The sequence below is a fragment of the Lipotes vexillifer genome, unplaced genomic scaffold, assembly GCF_000442215.2.
Source record: "Lipotes vexillifer unplaced genomic scaffold, Lipotes_vexillifer_v1.1 scaffold222, whole genome shotgun sequence".
Classification (NCBI taxonomy): Eukaryota; Metazoa; Chordata; class Mammalia; order Artiodactyla; family Lipotidae; genus Lipotes; species Lipotes vexillifer.
Genome location: NW_006784898.1, coordinates 147,655 through 164,935, shown reverse-complemented (window position 1 = coordinate 164,935; position 17,281 = coordinate 147,655). Strand labels below are relative to the sequence as shown.

Genomic DNA, 17,281 nt, shown 5'->3' with positions numbered 1-17,281 from the left:
AATAACATGCACAACAGTATAGTATCACATTCATTAGTAAAGATTCTAGTTATTTCCCCACAATACCTAAGATGAAGACATTAAAAGACAAGCAAAAACATCACTCTTGGTTATAACAAGATAAATCTTACCTTTTGACTCATTTCTGCCCGTAGCTGCTGTTCAATTTCTCTCTTATATTCGTTTAACTTGACTTCTAAAGATTCTAACTTTGGATGCTGAGGGTAAGCACCTGCAAACTCATCGTCAATAAGCTGAAGCTTCTCAGCTATCAAAAAACAACACAGGAAAGGTTAGAGAAACATGGGCAGGTGAGCAAGAGGCCAGAGCTCTGTTCAAACACAAAGAGTGTCCTTAAGGGAAAGTGTAAGGATGTCTGCAATTTACTTGGTAATGCATCAAAAGTGAGAGAGCTTAATGGATGCACAGGTAAGTGATCAAGCAAGTATCATGTAAATTTCATGGCAGACTTGAGGTATACAAGTGTGTGCTGTAAAACTGTCAACTTTTCTGAATGTTTGAGAATCCTCATCATAAAATGTCAGGGGAAAAGAAAACAAAAAGTACAGTTCAAGTCAGAAAACACGGGCATCTCTTCCTAGCGTCTAAATGCCATGGGAGAGAGCTCTTCATTGGACTTTGGTTAAAGCTGACTCACTTTCAAAACACTGACCTTAAGATGAATCAAAGATCATGTGTTTCAACTCCTCCTGTCCACAGAAGAGGAAACAGACGCCCATACAGTTGAAGTGACGTCCAGAGGGCTATAAGCAACTCTATAATGGCATCAGCGGGGCTAAAGCCAGGTCTATGATTGCCTCGCATTCTGGCACTCTCTCCAGCAGACCTGCAGCCCTCAAACCAACTGTGGATTTGAAACCAACCACGTAGCACACTGCAAACCTGGCCCTCACAATACAATCTCAATCATGTGTAACACCAATACCACCAAAAAGCAGGCACAGGAAGAAAAGGCTGGCAGAAGCAGATTAAAATATTGGCGGTGTGTCTCTGGTCGGCAAAAATTTCCATCTACTTTTCTGGATTTTCCAAATGCTCTGGACTGTCCAATGCAGGCCACTTAGCCACATTTGGCCATACTCAGTACATGGAATGTGACCAGTTCAAAATGAGGTGTACTCCAAGTGTAAAAGACACACCAGATATCAAGGACCTAGTACAAAAAAATAAACGTAAAATACCTCATTAATATTTTTCATATTTATTTCATGTTGGAATAATATTTTAGACATACTAAGTTATATAAAATATATTACCAAAACAAATTTCACCTGTTTCTTCTTACCTTTTCTACTTTGGCTACTAGAAAATTTTTATTACACGTGTGGCTCATATTATTGAACAGAACTGCTGTAGAGTAAGCATGTTCTATGTTTCTAATGGAATAAAACCTACACCTAAATAAATGAAAGGCGTAGTCATACAATACGGTCTTTACAAGTTATGAACTTATCTTTTTACAAGTTAAAGGCACTAGTGCAGTTTAAGAGTAAGGAAGGGCCGGGCCTCCCTGGTGGCGCAGTGGTTGAGGGTCCACCTGCCGATGCGGGGGATACGGGTTCGTGCCCCGGTCTGGGGGGATCCCGCGTGCCGCGTAGCGGCTGGGCCCGTGAGCCGCGTAGCGGCTGGGCCTGTGAGCCGTGGCCGCTGAGCTTGCGCGTCCGGCAACGGGAGGGGCCACGACAGTGAGAGGCCCAAAAAAAAAAAAAAAAAAAAAAAAAAAAAAAGAGTAAGGAAGGGCCAAGAAATCGATTAACCATATCCTATTAGCCAGCTGTTTCCCTTCTCTCCTGAGCACACAACGCAAGGGCAGGATGGTATTACAGAAAGCCTGCACAGCAGAAAAGGCTCTGGATCACTGACCAGGAAACTTGGACTCATATCAGTTCTGACCAAGACTCGGCATTGCCAAGTTGCTCTTCCTCTGGTGACCTCAGTTTTCTCAATTTATAAAATGAAGGGATGGCCCGCTCACTTCTCTAGCTCTCTGCAATGCAAATAGTCTAAGATCTTCTCACTTTAGTGGCTATAAAGTTAGATGAGACACAGGGAAGAACCTCCCAGTCAAGAGAGGTTCAACCAAACAGACAAGGAAGTGGGCCTTTGGATCCCCACGACATTTGGAAAGCATAGCCTTGGCGGCCATGAAGGGAGGAGCAGCCCTGGAGAGCAGTTCCTGGTCCCTCCCAGCAGTGATCCCAGAAAAAATGGGCGCCCCTACCGCCAGCAGCCTGCATCCCTCCCAGTCAAGCAACAAATACATAATATGGTACATCAGGTCAGAAGTGAAATTATGGAAGACCATAATTACCAAGGGAGTCTTTGACGGGAAATGTTGAACTTGTCTGAGTTCCCATACTGCAAGTCTCTTTAGCCTGATGATATTCTGCCAATTCTTTCAGAAACTGCATGAGAAAACCTAAACGACACAACGTGTATAGTTTCGTTTCACAACTTTCTTTCATTCAACTGTTGCTCAATCACTGTTTATGCAATCTTGGTTTTATAACATTATCTTTTTTACACCACGTATATTTTAAGGATAATTTCTGAGGAAAGGTGTTTCCAAGCATGATACAGAAACCTACAAGCAATAAGGAGAAATATTCATCAAACGTACAAATTAAGAACTTATATGTGGTGTGAAATAGCAAAGTCAAAAGACAAATGATACACTGGAAACAGCTATTTGGCATAATACAGAGACAGAGAACTAATCTTCATAAACATCAAAGAGTTTTTAACAAATCAGTAAGAAAACAGAAAAATAGGGCAAGACATGGACAAAGTTCACAGAAAAAATTTTCAATGTTGAATAAACATGAACAAAATTATAAATAAATGCAAATTAACACTACAACAGAAAGATCGTATGTTCCCGATAAGCGTATTACCAAAGTTTTAATCTTAGCACTCTAAGTGTCAGCAAGGGAGCGGAGAAGCAGGCGTGCTCTTTTCACTTGGGAGGGAAATTTGCCCGTGTCTATGGATATTCAAAATGCAAGTGCCCTTTCACCTAGCCATTCCACCTCTCTGAATTTACACAGCTATACTTTCCCAAAAGGGTGTAGCACCGCACGCCGCATGCTTCTAATGGCAAAAACCAACCGATGAAACAATAAAATCTCCATCAACATGGGGTTAATTAAATACATTCTAAAAAATAATTAGTCCAAGTACAAGGCTAGAGAAAGATATATTGGTGGATAAAAAAAAAGCAAATTGCCCAACAGTATCTGTAATATGATTCCATGTATATGTTTTGATTACATATAGACTTTGACACCTGTGAACTAACTTCTGGTAGGATAAACAAGACACTCTTCACTCTAGTTATCAGCAGAAAGTGAAATTAGAGAATATGAACAGAAATTCCTACTCTTCTTTAACTTCTGAATAGTTCAAAAAATTTTTTTTCTTTTTGGCCACGGCGTGCAGCTTGTGAGATGTTAGCTCCCAGACCGGGGATCGAACCCAGGCCCCTGGGAGTGGAAGCGCAGAGTCCTAACCACTGGACTGCCACGAAATTCGCTGAAACTTTTTTTTTAAGTCATGAGTATAAATTTTAGAAGTTTTCACTTTCTTGGAAGAGATGAATGGACTTCTACATCAGCAAGTTAAGGGCTTATTTTTCTTTTCTACTGAAGATACTACAATATACTGTTTCCTTAAATTGAAGTATAGTTGATTGACAATGTTGTGTTAATTTCTGCTGTACAGCAAAGTGATTCAGTTACACATACACTTTTTTTCATATTCTTTTCCATTATGGTTTATCATAGGATACTGAATATAGTTCCCTGTGCTGTACAGTAGGGCCTTGTTATTCATCCACTCCATATATAATAGCTCACATCTGCTCACCCCAGCCTCCCACTCCATCCCTCTCCCATCCCCTCTCTCCCTTCGCCACAAGCCTGTTCCCTATGTCTGTGAGTCTGTTTCAGATATGTGGAATCTAAAATATGACACAAATGAACCTATAAGTGATATCATACAACATACTCTCTTTTACTTCCCCTACTGCAGATATAAACTCTGTTCTTTCATATTCATTGCCTTACAACTCTTCCGTTTCATCCACCCTCTTCTTCTGACCATTTCCTATCAGCCTGTTCTCACCTCACCCCTTCCTGCTGTCATGCTGAGGCCAGATCTTGGCTCCCTCTATGGACAAAGGTCAACGTTTCACAGAAATCTTCAAGATCCTGCAGGAGGTCATCTTCGGCGGTATGCTCTTCCACCTCAGCATTTCTAATGCTGGTGCCTTTTCCCAGTTCTGCAGTGCTTTCCGCAGGCCCCTAATTAGTTCCACTTCCCCTCTCTCCCCTCCACACCCCCCCACCCAAGAAGGATACGTCTAGTCTCTTCCTTTATCCAGTCATTTATTTATATCAGTATGGACTTCTGTTTTACACCTTGGTACTTATAATTCACGTGCAATTCTACAACTCACTGATAAAACCCACTCTTTTATTTTGTTGCTCCAATTGTTCCAGCTTTGGCCTCTGGGAGCACTTTCATCATGGGTTTTTGTCTTAAGTACTTCCTTAGGTTCTAGCACTATAAGGGGCTCCAGGCTCGTCTTGTATAGTCTCTGTTCCACTCCTGCAATCAACCGCTGCTCCAAGGAGCCCTGGTTCCTATTATTATGGAATGGTATTAGAAACCGAATCTTAGTACTACAAACTGGGCTCGAGGTGTGCTCATTGCAACTGGGGTGTCACTGCTTCCAGCCCCTCAGCCGAGACAGCAAGGAAATACGAACGTACACTAACCTGTGTACACAAACATATCTATAAATATCTCTATGTATCATCTGTATCTATATTAAGCTAAACATGAGTTCACACTAATGTCTCCAACTAAGCCATTACCGTATGGATCATCCCAGTCTCCTCCCCTTGTTTATCTGTAAAGTCCCGCTCCAGCAGTGAACACCTGGCTCCCGCCATCTTCTATCCACTTACTTAATTGTTCAATTCCAGCATACGTGTATCGTGGTTTCAGAATTGTTAACCAGCACTCCCATGAGAAATAACTCTCACCTTGAATACACAGCCTATGTACAGTTGCTTCTGTCTTTCATCTTAATCTTCATTCCTTTCCCAAGTTAGACAGCTCAGCATATTTTTTCCCCACCCCCTTCAGTGAGGTTACTACAGTTAGATTGTTCTGTCACAGTCCGCATTCCATCCTGAGATCACCTGACCTCCTAAATTTGCATACGTGAAGTCTTGTTCTTTGTAAAGTTCTACAGGTTTTAGGCAAATGTCTGGTGCCATGTATCATACCATTACAGGTATCGCAAGAATACTTTCACCACCCTAAAAAAAATCCTGTGCTTCACCTCTTCAACCTCCTACCCCTTCCCTCCAATTCCCTAGCAACCACTGACGTGTTTACTATCACTATAGCTTTGCCTTTTCCAGAATGTCACATAAATGGAATCATATAGCACGTAGCCTTTTCAGGCAGGCTTCTTACATTAACAATACACATTTACGATTCGTTCATCTCTTTGCATGGCTTGGTAGCTCATTCCTCTTAGCTGAATAGTATTTCCCTGTCTGAAAGTACCACAGCTTGTTTACCAATTAAGCTACCAGATAACACCTTGGTTGCTCCCAATTTCTGACAATTATGAACAAAGTTGCTACAAACATTCACATGCAGGTGTCTGTGTGGACTTAAGTTGTCAAGTCACTTGGGTACATACCTAAGACAATGACTGTTGGACTGTAGGGTAAGACTATGTTTAGTTTTGTAAGAAACCACCAAACTGGGCTTCCCTGGTGGCGCACTGGTTAAGAATCCGCCCGCCAATGCAGGGGACATGGGTTCGAGCCCTGGTCTGGGAGGATCCCACATGCCGCGGAGCAACTAAGCCCACCAGCCACAACTACTGAGCCTGTGTGTCACAACTGCTGAAGCCTGCGCACCTAGAGCCCAAGCTCCGCAACAAGAGAAGCCACTGCAGTGAGAAGCCCGCACACCTCAACGAAGAGTGGCCCCCGCTCGCCGCAACTAGAGAAAGCCCACGCACAGCAACAAAGACCCAATGCAGCCAAAGAATATAAATTTTTTTAAAAAAAGAAACCACCAAGCTATCTCCCCAGGTGGCTGTACCATTTTGTATTCCCACCAGCAATGAGTGACAGTTCATATTGCTTCACATCCTTACCAGCATTTAGTGCTGAAGGTGTTCTGGATTTTGGCCATGTTATCTCATTTTTGTTTTAATTTGCATGTTTCTAACAAATAACGTGCAGCATCTTTTCATGCTTATTTGCCACCTGCGTATCTTCTTTGGAGAGCTATCTGTTCAGATCCTTTGCCCATTTTTTAACTGACTTGTCTCTTTAGTGTTGAGTTTTCAGAGTTCTTTACACATTTTTGATGCAAGTCCTTTATTGGATGTCTTTTGCCAATACCCTCTCCCAGTCTGTAATTTGTCTTTTCACTCTTTCATAGAGCAGACGTTTTTAAATTTTAATAAAGTCTAACTGGTCTATTTTTTCTTTCATGTATCATGCTTTTGGTATTATATCTCATCGCCAAACAGCAGGTCACAAAGATTTTCTATGTTTTCTTCCAGAAGTTTTATAGTTTTGTGTTTTACATTTAGATATATGATTCGTTTTCAGTTAATTTTTGGGTAAGGTCTGCATCCAGGTTCATATCTGTGCATATGAATGTCCAACTGTTCCAGCACCACTTGTTGAAAAGACTATATGTCCTCCATTGAATTGCCTGTGTTAAAGGCTAGTTGACTATGTTTGTGTAGACCTATTTCTGGGCTCTCTATTCTGTCCCACTGATCCATCTATATCTATCTATTCTTTTGCCAATCACAGGCAAGGATTTTAACTTCCAGAAAGAAAAGAGCCAGTGTCCAAATTCTCTGGCCAGCTATTTTCTGAGTATCATTATCTTTGAAAGGAAAAATTAGGGGTGGGAAGGATGTGTGAGTGGAATCTAGGGGAAAAGTACTGTAACCATGTAACAGATCAGCACCCTCAAAGTATAGACACAGTAAGGTAAGACCGAAGATCTCTGTCAGGGAATACACAACAGTTAGGTACAAAACATCTTCTTACATGTTTTCTGATGGTCTCAGTCTCTTAATGGGGAGCCACCAGTTTTTAAATCATTTCATTTTAAAAGTAGCTGCTTGGGCTTCCCTGGTGGCGCGGTGGTTGCGAGTCCGCCTGCCGATGCAGGGGACATGGGTTTGTGCCCTGGTCTGGGAAGATCCCACATGCCGCGGAGCGGCTGGGCCCGTGAGCCATGGCCGCTGAGCCTGCGCGTCCGGAGCCTGTGCTCCGCAGCGGGAGAGGCCGCGGCAGTGAGAGGCCCGCGTACCGCAAAAAAATAAATAAATAAAAGTAGCTGCTTTACCGGTAGCCAAGAATTCTATCCACATTATATTAGGATGCATGACAGGTCTGCAACTCAGTTTTTCTGAGTTTCAGAAATTTTACTAGGATGCTGGGTAAAGCTGGTAAGAAATGTTCACCAGATGTCTTTCTGAACTAGAAAGATTTAAAGAGTGCTTAAAGGTGAAAAGCTATTTTTAATAGTATAAATACCTATAAATAAATGATTTCTTAATATACCTTCAAGCTCTAAATTCCTTTCTGAAATAGTTACACTACAGACAGCAGCTATTTACTTAGAACTGTGCTGTCCAACGTGACAGCCACTAGTCACGTGTAGCTACTTAAATTAAAATCTCAGTTCCTCAGTCACACTAGCCACATTTCAAATGCTCAATAGCCCCATGTGGCTAGTGGCTACCGTATCAGGCAACACACATACAGACATTCCCATCTCAGAGTTACACCAAACAGCACGGCCATAGAATCTACAACCTAGGATCACCTACCATCCTCAACTTCAGTAAGGATGACCTACTTTGCAGGTGATCTAGAATGTCTTGTGATCCAAATATTATACGTGGGATGGATAAACAACAAGGTCCTACTATAGAGCACAGGGAACTATATCCAATATCCTGTGATAAACCATAACGGAAAAGAATATGAAAAAGAATGTACATGTATGTATAACGGAATCACTTAGCTGTAGAGCAGAAATTAACAACATTGCAGGTCAACTATACTTCAATAATACAGTAAAATAAAAACAGAATGTCTTTTGATCCAATTTACTTATCCTCTACTAACATTACTCCCAGGAGACTAGGCAGGTAAGTCACAGAATAATGACTGGCAGCAAGTAGGTACTCAAGTGTCTGCCAAATGGCAAGTCCTGAATTAATGTCCCAGCAGGGATGATAGCAATTCTGGCAACAGACAAAACCAAGGAGCACACTAACACAAAAAGGCCATTACATGATGTTACGGATTTTTTGGAAAAGATCTGAATAACAACTAAGCTGGTAACTTGCCTGTAACACATATGTTCATACTACCAAGTCCATCATCAAGTCCAGCCTGTGGCCGTCACCCACAAGCAGTTGTAAAGGAAAAAAACCTCAGTTTCCCCCCTTCTGTGTAGGGAAAAACCCACCTCTTCCCTCCCATCTCTCCCCTCCCTGTGAGCCCCTTGACTTTTATACAGAACACTTCACAACACTTACTTCTGACTCTCCTGGTCACCCAGTGTGTGGGGCTTTTCCTCACACCAAGCCATTCTCTGCGACACCGGATGGGTGGCCTACACTTGAACTCAATTCTGACACTGTCCACCTGGAGGCAGCATCCGACCCCATGGGTTAAGGGCCTCAGTCCCACACTGACCACCCCCTGCCACCATACCTATACATTCTTCAGGTGCCAGTCACATGCCCAGGTTGTCACCTGTGCTTCTGAGCAACTGGCTATACACAGGAGGTTCCCACAACCTCCTCCTTGGGCTTCATTAACGTACCAGAACAGCTAAAAAAACTCAGGGAAACACTTTCTTACGTTTAACAGTTTATTAAAGGATATGATGGGCGGCTTCCCTGGTGGCGCAGTGGTTGAGAATCCGCCTGCCGATGCAGGGGACATGGGTTCAAGCCCTGGTCCAGGAAGATCCCACATGCCGCGGAGCAACTAAGCCTGTGTACCACAACTACTGAGCCTGTGCTCTAGAGCCCGTGAGCCACAACTACTGAGTCCGTGTGCCACAACTACTGAAGCCCGCATGCCTAGAGCCCGTGCTCCACAATGAGAAGCCACCACAATGAGAAGCCCGTGCACTGCAACAAAGAGGAGTCCCCACTCACCGCAACTAGAGAAAGCCCACGCGCAGCAGCGAAGACCCAACGCAGCCAAAAATAAATAAATAAATAAACTTATATATTAAAAAAGGGATATGATAAAGGACACAGTTGAACAGCTAAATAGAAGAGACACACAGGGCAAGGTACATGTGGGAAGGAGCCCAGAGCTTCTATGCCCTCTCCAGGTGTGCCAATCTCCTAGCACCTCCACGTGTTCACCAACCTGGAAGCTCTTCGAACCCCATACTTTTGGGATTTATGGAGGTTTCATCACACATTCATGATCGATTATTCACAAAAATGATCGATTATTCATTTTCAGTCCTCCTCCCTTCAATAGAATGGGGAGCAAAGCTGAAAACCTCAAGCTTCTAATCATGGCTTGGTCTTTCCAGTGACCAGCCCTCATCCAGGAGCCATCCAGGGACCCACGTAGTGTTGGCTCATTTGAACACAAGACACTCCTATCACCCAAGAAATTACAAGGGTTTCAGAAGACCTGTGTCAAGAATGGAGGTCAAAGACCAATACTAGAACAAGATATGCTCCTTGTGTTTTTATCACTTAGGAAATTACAAGGATTTTGGGAGCTGTGTACCAGGAACTGGGGGCAGAGACCAATATATACATTTTCTATTATCTCAGAGTAGTTATGGACTCTGTGAAGGTTATTATCAAGGCCAATATTAAAGCAATCTATCAGGCCTATATAAACAATAAAAACAAGCATATTACTGAACAGATATTTCATTCTTTAAGCCAATATTAATATAATACTCTATATATTGTACTTAGGGGCCTATCTAGGATACAAAGATAGTGGCCTAAACATTGTTTTTGTTTTGGAAATGTTCCAAACAGTGGGAATCTCTACAAAGACCAGCTTTCAGTCCGTTCGTAGGGCTCTTGACGTTGTCTCTAGTTTTCTCATTTGAGTAACAGTGATTTTAAAAGGTTAAAATTTGGGGGAAAGGATCCACATCTGTAAAACAGATGAATCGTTCTATTTAAAAAGGTATTGTCAGCAAGGAAAAGTCAAATGATTCAATTCAAATTCCCTATTTTTCCACCTGAAAATTATTAGTTTCATACTTTTATACAAAACAATACATAACAAAAATGCTCCTATTCTCTACAAAGATGAAGGCTCCTACCTTTATGGTTTTCTTTATCAAATCCTGAAATCTGTTAAAAGAAAATATTTTACCTTTATTCAACTATTCAGTTATTATTAACAAACCAAAGCAAGTTATAAAAACGAAACAATCCTACCAGTGATTTATAGAGACTGGATTCAGGGTTGATTTTAATGAGTTGTAATAGATCCTGCATAGTAAATACCTTAAAAAAAAAAAAAGTACACAGATTTTAACATCAATGTGTAAGTGATATATTCAGAAACATCCCAATTTAAGACTAAAAATCATGGTTCAGACTAAATAAGATTATAACTATGCTAATAATGTAACACGTAAGCTTTCTTATATTAAGTTACAATAAACGCTGCAGTCAAAAGGATAAAATTTTTCTCTTGATCACGTAATTAACCTCCAAATAATTCACGTCAAAAATGATGTGCCTAACAGAAATAACAGAAACAGTTAATGTCTTACAGATAAGAAACACTCCAACATCTGAGGCACCAATGAATATATGAGTGCATTCCACGGTCTTTCAATTGCAATGACATTTTTAAATTACTACTGCTTCAAAATGTAAATAAACTAAGTAAACTATTAAACTAATTAACTATTAATTAATTAAACTATTAAACTATTAAACTAATAAACTAAGTAAACTAAATAAACTATTTTACATATACATGTGGTCAAAGAGTTTGAGTATTCTTAGTAAACAATACATACTATAGAAAAACATGCTGTGTCTACCCTGAGAACATTGATACCATCTACAATTAGTTTTCCATTAAAGAATATTCTGCACAGTATTTTAGCGTATAGAAACCTTTAAGTGTGGGAACTAGATAATCACTGCTATAACCATATAACTGACACATTATTCATTCTAGAAGCAAAATTGTGAAATGTAATTAGAAAGTTAGAAGGATCAACAAAGAATTCCTAATGCTGGTAAAATCTGATTGTTAATAAATACAGCATATTTAAATTTTAAGTTTTTCCAATAATAACACTGCTGTTCTCTTAAAACAGCTGAATACCACACTTCTGGACAATTAAGGCCAAGATGAAGAGTAAAAACATAGGGACAACCCCAAGCCTCAACCCTAATGTAAACTATGGACTTCAGGTGATAATGATGTGCCAATGTAGGTTCACTGAACGTAAAAACGTACAGAGTAAAAAATGTTGAGAGCAGGGGAGGCCTGCACGTGTGGGATTAGGGAGCAGATGGGCAATCTCCCTTTCTGCGCATTTTCGCTGTGAACTGAAACTGCTCTAAAAAATTATGTCTATTAAAAAAAAATAGGGAAAGTTTGCTATATCTGCCTTTAAAATAACCAAGTGTGACTAGTATGTTCAGCGGTTGGTGGAAAGATAGTTACAATAATTAGGAAAGTGGTAAAAGGTGTTCTAATATTTAAGAACTCCACAGGTTTTCAAAAGTTACTTATCCCTCACTTTTCTTATGTCATCACAAAGACGACAAATATCTGAAGAGACTGTAGCATACTGAAGACGGCACACTGTAGGTCTAGATTCACTGCCCTGCATTGCCACTTCCAAATCATGTGACCTTGAGCAAATCACCCCACCTCTCCAGACTCTGGATCCTCATCTGTAATACATGTACCACTTGCAGAGTGACCAGCAGTGCCAGCCTCACAACAGACATTCAACATAAATGGCAGTTTTGTGTCCTCAGACTACATGGAGTGTCAGATCACTTCTAGCTCCAAAACATTACAATTTTATAAAGACAAATTAAGATACCAAGGAATTGGTAACAATGTCAGATTTCATACTCCTTGGTCACATTATAACAAATACATGATGTAATTTCAAAGATAAACAAGAAAGGGACCCAGCTAGCCAAGGAGCACTTAGCTATTATCTGAGGGAGAAGCTGTTAACAGAAAATTCAGAGACAGACAAGCAAAGATGTTACCTTTTCTTTTGCCAAACCACTTTCAGGAAAGAAGACAGAAAGTGAACATTCATAGCCACACCTCTGTAAGTGATCTGCCACTAGAGAGTTGGAAGCTCCCATTAAGAGGGAGCTCCCTTCCACTGAGATGGACAGGGACTGCACTTCACCACTCAGTACAGGGTGCATCAGTTCGTGAATTAGCTGGTTTCGGAGTTGCGTCTAGATCAAATACAAAATGCAACAAGAGGGGAAAAAAATTTTCAACAGGATTTTTTCCACTGGCGGGACACAGACTTGTTACATGAATTAGAATCCTTCCTTTCGTTTCCGAATGGTTCTAAATTCATGGCCACAAGTTAGGAACCTTCCACTGGACACTCTGTCTTACCCTGTGAGACAAGCAGCCCAGTGGGTTCTAGAAAGAGTAGCTTGCTTTCACCAGCTTCCTAGTGAACTGGTGGTGAGCCGGAACGTGGTGAGACTAACTTCGCTTCCCTACGAGCCCAGTTCAGCAACTTTTCATTGGGGTACCAAATACAGGAGAAAACTCTGCTACCTCCTCACCTCTCTGCAAATTGTTGGAGGGTATGAAAATAATACTGGGTTAAATATATTCAAGTATATTGATCAAAATAAAATTAGGTTCCCAAAAGGGAAATAGTATACACAAGAGAAAAATCAGTAAACCCAACAAAGGCTTATTAAGATTCACTTTCACATAGACTATTTACAATTCTAGACGTTATGAAATATAATAATTTTCCCCTATTTTATAAATGAGGAATTTAGGCTCAAGGTGGCTAATTTTCTCCAAGTTATAATACCACTGTTATTACTCATTTTGGTTTAAAAAAAATCCCCTAATCAGACTACTGGATATTTGTTCTAATTTATTTTGCACATAATCTGAAACATACAATTGGGCGGAGCTTAAGAGTACACTGCCTAGATTCATGGGGTTCAGCAGTAAATTAACATCTAAGGAATTATTATTAATAGAATACAAACAAGAAACAAATGAAGTTCTCGTTACATCTCTTTCTTCTATCCTTTAGCTAAAGAGAATATATTAGTTCTATATATATTCTATATTAGTAGTAAAGAACAGAACTTACATGTGTATCTAAAATCCTATAGTACTGGGCATATACCCAGAGAAAACGATAATTCAAAAAAGACACATGCACCCCAATGTTCACTGCAGCACTATTTACAATAGCCAGGTCACGGAAGCAACCTAAATGCCCATCAACAGATGAACAGATAAAGAAGATGTGGCACATATATACAATGGAATATTACTCAGCCATAAAAAAGGAACGAAACTGGGTCATTTGTAGAGACGTGGATGTATCTAGAGACTGTCATACAGAGTGAAGCAAGTCAGAAAGAGAAAAACAAATATCGTATATTAACGCATATATGTGGAACCTAGAAAAATGTTACAGATGAACCGGTTTGCAGGGCAGAAATAGACACAGATGTAGAGAAAAAACATATGGACACCAAGGTGGGAAAGTGGCCAGGGGGTGGGGTGGTGGTGCGATGAACTGGGAGATTGGGATTGACATGGATACACTAATATGTATAAAATAGATGACTAATAAGAACCTGCTGTATAAAAAACTAAGATTCAAAAATTCAAAAATAAAATAAAATCCTATAGTAAAAAACACATTTACACTAAACAGAGTATATATGCTTTGCCTCATCTGATACAGTTAAGTAACTGAAGAGAAAATTAAAGCCTCCTCCACCAGTAAACTTTAGTGGTTTAATTAAATTTGTAACATAGTAATGAAGAAATATACTTAGATTCATCTTAATTAACAAAAGGATTTAGGGTGTCTGGCAAACAAGTACTGAAATGGCTAAGAATTAAATGAGGGATTTAAGCAGGGTAAAAGGAAGAGTAGCAAACAGTGCAATGACATTACAGATGAATTTCCATCTTGACACACCCAAAAAGCATGCCATCTAGCACTTGCTGGAAGGAATCCAAAAACTGGCCGGGGGGGCTTTCCAGCAGCCAGTGACAAGAGGGAAATCTATTCAGAATTAAAGCTTGCAACGTCCCTAAGACAGAAATAAGGACAGAGCCCTCACCCCAAATTGTGCCTATGAAAACTTCTCCCCAAAAAACCATAGGGAAGTTCAGGTTTGAGCATGAGCCACCTGTTTTCCTTGCTTGGCCCTGCAATAAACCTTTCTCTGCTGGGGGGGGGGGGAAGAAAAAGAAAGAAAGAAGGCCAATTATTGTGGGGGGAGGGGAAGTAGGAGAGACAAGACTTAGGGACCCGGAACCCTCAGCACATCTCTCAGCAATTGACAGAGTAGACTCAAAATAAGGAAAAAGAAGATTTTTCATAAACTTCATTTACCAGATACCCATATGACTCTGTACTTAATCATAAATACAAATTCTTTCCAAACACCCAAAGAGAAAGTGAATTAGGCCACTCAAAACTTCAATTGTAAAAATTAGAACTCACTCAGGTCATTAAACTAAGAAAGTAAATTGGTTCAGACTGAGAAAGTAAAAATCTCCCCTGCCAAAATCCTCCCTGCCATTGATCACGCTAGAATAACAAACTGAATGGCCAGCTGCAAACAAGAAACGGTATTTCTCCTTAGGATAGGCTGCAGCTGTAAAGTGAACAAGGCTAGCATAATCCTGATACCAAAGCCTAACAAGGATAGCTCCAAATGGATAATGATAGGTCATTATCAACTGGACTATAGACATGAAGTAAAACCCTACCAAACCAAGCCCAAAGGACAGTAAGAGAACAAACACCATGCCCAGAGGCAAGAGCCATTCCGCCTAAGAAAGTGGACTAATGCGTGATATACTACAACTAATTTCAGGTGGGTTAAGGAATTAACTTTTAAAAAAAAAAGCCTTTTTAAAAACTTAAAAAAAGTGAATATTCATTGTCAGTGGAAAATGACAGAATAATCAGCACAAAAAAAGTAAACAACAGACTTGACCACATAAAAATGTAACTTCAGTATTTTTAGAGCCAAATTAAAATTGAAGACAGATAGTGTTGTCACAAAAATGGGAAAAAGATTAAGCTTCCATTAAAAGGACTCGTATCAATAAGAAAACACTAGCACCCTAGGGAAAAAAAATGGGCAAGGGGAACATGAAACACCAATCCATGGAAAACATACAAATGGCCAGAAAATATACGCAACCTCACTGATAAAAGAACGTTAAAATAGAGTTTCTCAGTCTTAGACTGGTTTAAAACATGTCATGATCATACTACTGGAGAGAGACGTGCATTCTCAAACTGCTGGTGGAATATAAACTGAAGTTGACCCTCGAACCACCGGGGGTTAGGAGCCCCCTCCATATCCCCAGTTTTGCATCAGCAGATTCAACCAACCACAGACAGTGTAGTATTGTAGTAGGTATTTATTGAAGAAAGTCCACAAATAAGTGGACCTGAGCAGTTCAAACCCGTGTTGTTCAAGGGTCAGCTGTATTACAACCTTTTTAAAACAAGACGTGTACACCAAGAACCTTACAAATGTTCACGCCCTTTGATTCATTAATACCACTTCATCTATCCTAGGCAAAAAGTGAGAGATGCAATTGAAGGAATGTGTAAACCTGGGTATAACCTAAATGTTCAATAACAGGAATGCTGCATAAATTACCCATATGTCCAAAGATCCAAAGATGAGCCTGGTGCCAATGAAAATGAGGATTTCAAGACACATTTAAGGACACAGGAAAATGCTCACCATATAACAGTAAAGAGGATACACAAATACACACAACATTATGCCAATTAGTACTTGTATTAGAGATGACTCCTCTTGTATGCTTTTCTATATTTCAGATGAGTCTGAAGTATTTTTCAGATGAGTCTGAAGTATTTTTAAGTTACAAAAACAATGGAGACAAGAAAAAAACTGTCCTTAATTTCCCATTTTAAGTGTAAAATGGTCTTTTGAAATGTATATAGTAATGAAAACACATTTCAGCTAATCCTACTCCTTGCTGTTAATTCATACATGAAAGTGTACCAGGAAGTATTTGCTGCTCAAGTACTTATACATTTCAATATATTTTAAAGAAAAAATTCCTCATTCCCCCAACTTTTCTACAGTAAGCAGTCCCTTAATGTTTTCTATATGGTGACAATATCCTCTGTCCAAATATGAGTATTACAAAACCACTTACTAACTCACTTACTAACCTTACTAAAATGTGTTTGTTTTACGATTTAACAGTTACACAGGAACAGAGCAGTGTAATTCACCAATACAATCTGTGTATCATGCTATTTTTTAAACCCAAGACATGGACGTCTTTACATGTGGACTACCTGTTACAGGTTACCCTTGTAAAATTTATGTAAGAGATATGCCTAAAAGTGATACCTTCAGTGAGTCCAGTATACCCCGATCCTTAAACGTCTGGTACAGCTTTTTGCGCAGTTCATCTTGACTCAACACGTCAGATTTAGGGAGCATGGTGGACTAGAAGAGAAAACGGTTACGGGTTAGCTGGCGGGCAGAAGGGATGTGAATTTCTAAAGACGGATCGGTGGCCTCCAAGAACGCCAAAGGCGGTTTAACGGAAACAAAGGCTTCACTTCCGCCCGCCCCGAGGAGGGGGCAAATGTATCTACCTGAGGTATCAGGTGTCAGCTTCCTCCCGAACCCTCCCCACTCTGCCCGGAGTTGGACCCGGAGACCGGGGTGCAAGCCCAGACCTAAGGGAATCCCTGGCCGGAGAGCCCTGCCGCTGTCCCAGAAAAACGGGAGGAACAAGCAGAATTCCGAACTAAGAACTCAGGCAGAGACACGCACTTCCTTTCTCCGCGGTTCTGATAGGTGGGCGTGGTTGTGGCCCACGCGGGACTCTCACTGGCGGCTGGAGGGCTGAGACCAGAGACAGAAGGCCAGAGAAGGCGCGGCACTAGCCGGAGTTCGAACCGC

General features: G+C 40.5%; 1 protein-coding gene across 1 annotated transcript in view; it reads right to left on the bottom strand.

Moving 5' to 3' along the window:
* The window catches only part of OFD1 (OFD1 centriole and centriolar satellite protein), a 64,542-nt gene extending 47,595 nt beyond the window's left edge, over positions 1 to 16,947 (bottom strand). Inside the window, exons 1-7 of the mRNA XM_007457029.1 lie at positions 16,925 to 16,947; positions 16,721 to 16,847; positions 12,341 to 12,541; positions 10,526 to 10,594; positions 10,408 to 10,438; positions 2,333 to 2,440; positions 132 to 268 (exon numbers count right to left, since the gene is read on the bottom strand). Of these exons, the coding sequence (XP_007457091.1) occupies positions 132 to 268; positions 2,333 to 2,440; positions 10,408 to 10,438; positions 10,526 to 10,594; positions 12,341 to 12,541; positions 16,721 to 16,813 (639 nt within the window). The 5' untranslated portion in view covers positions 16,814 to 16,847; positions 16,925 to 16,947. The remainder of the gene's footprint in view (positions 1 to 131; positions 269 to 2,332; positions 2,441 to 10,407; positions 10,439 to 10,525; positions 10,595 to 12,340; positions 12,542 to 16,720; positions 16,848 to 16,924) is intronic.
* Positions 16,948 to 17,281: the final 334 nt, after the last annotated feature.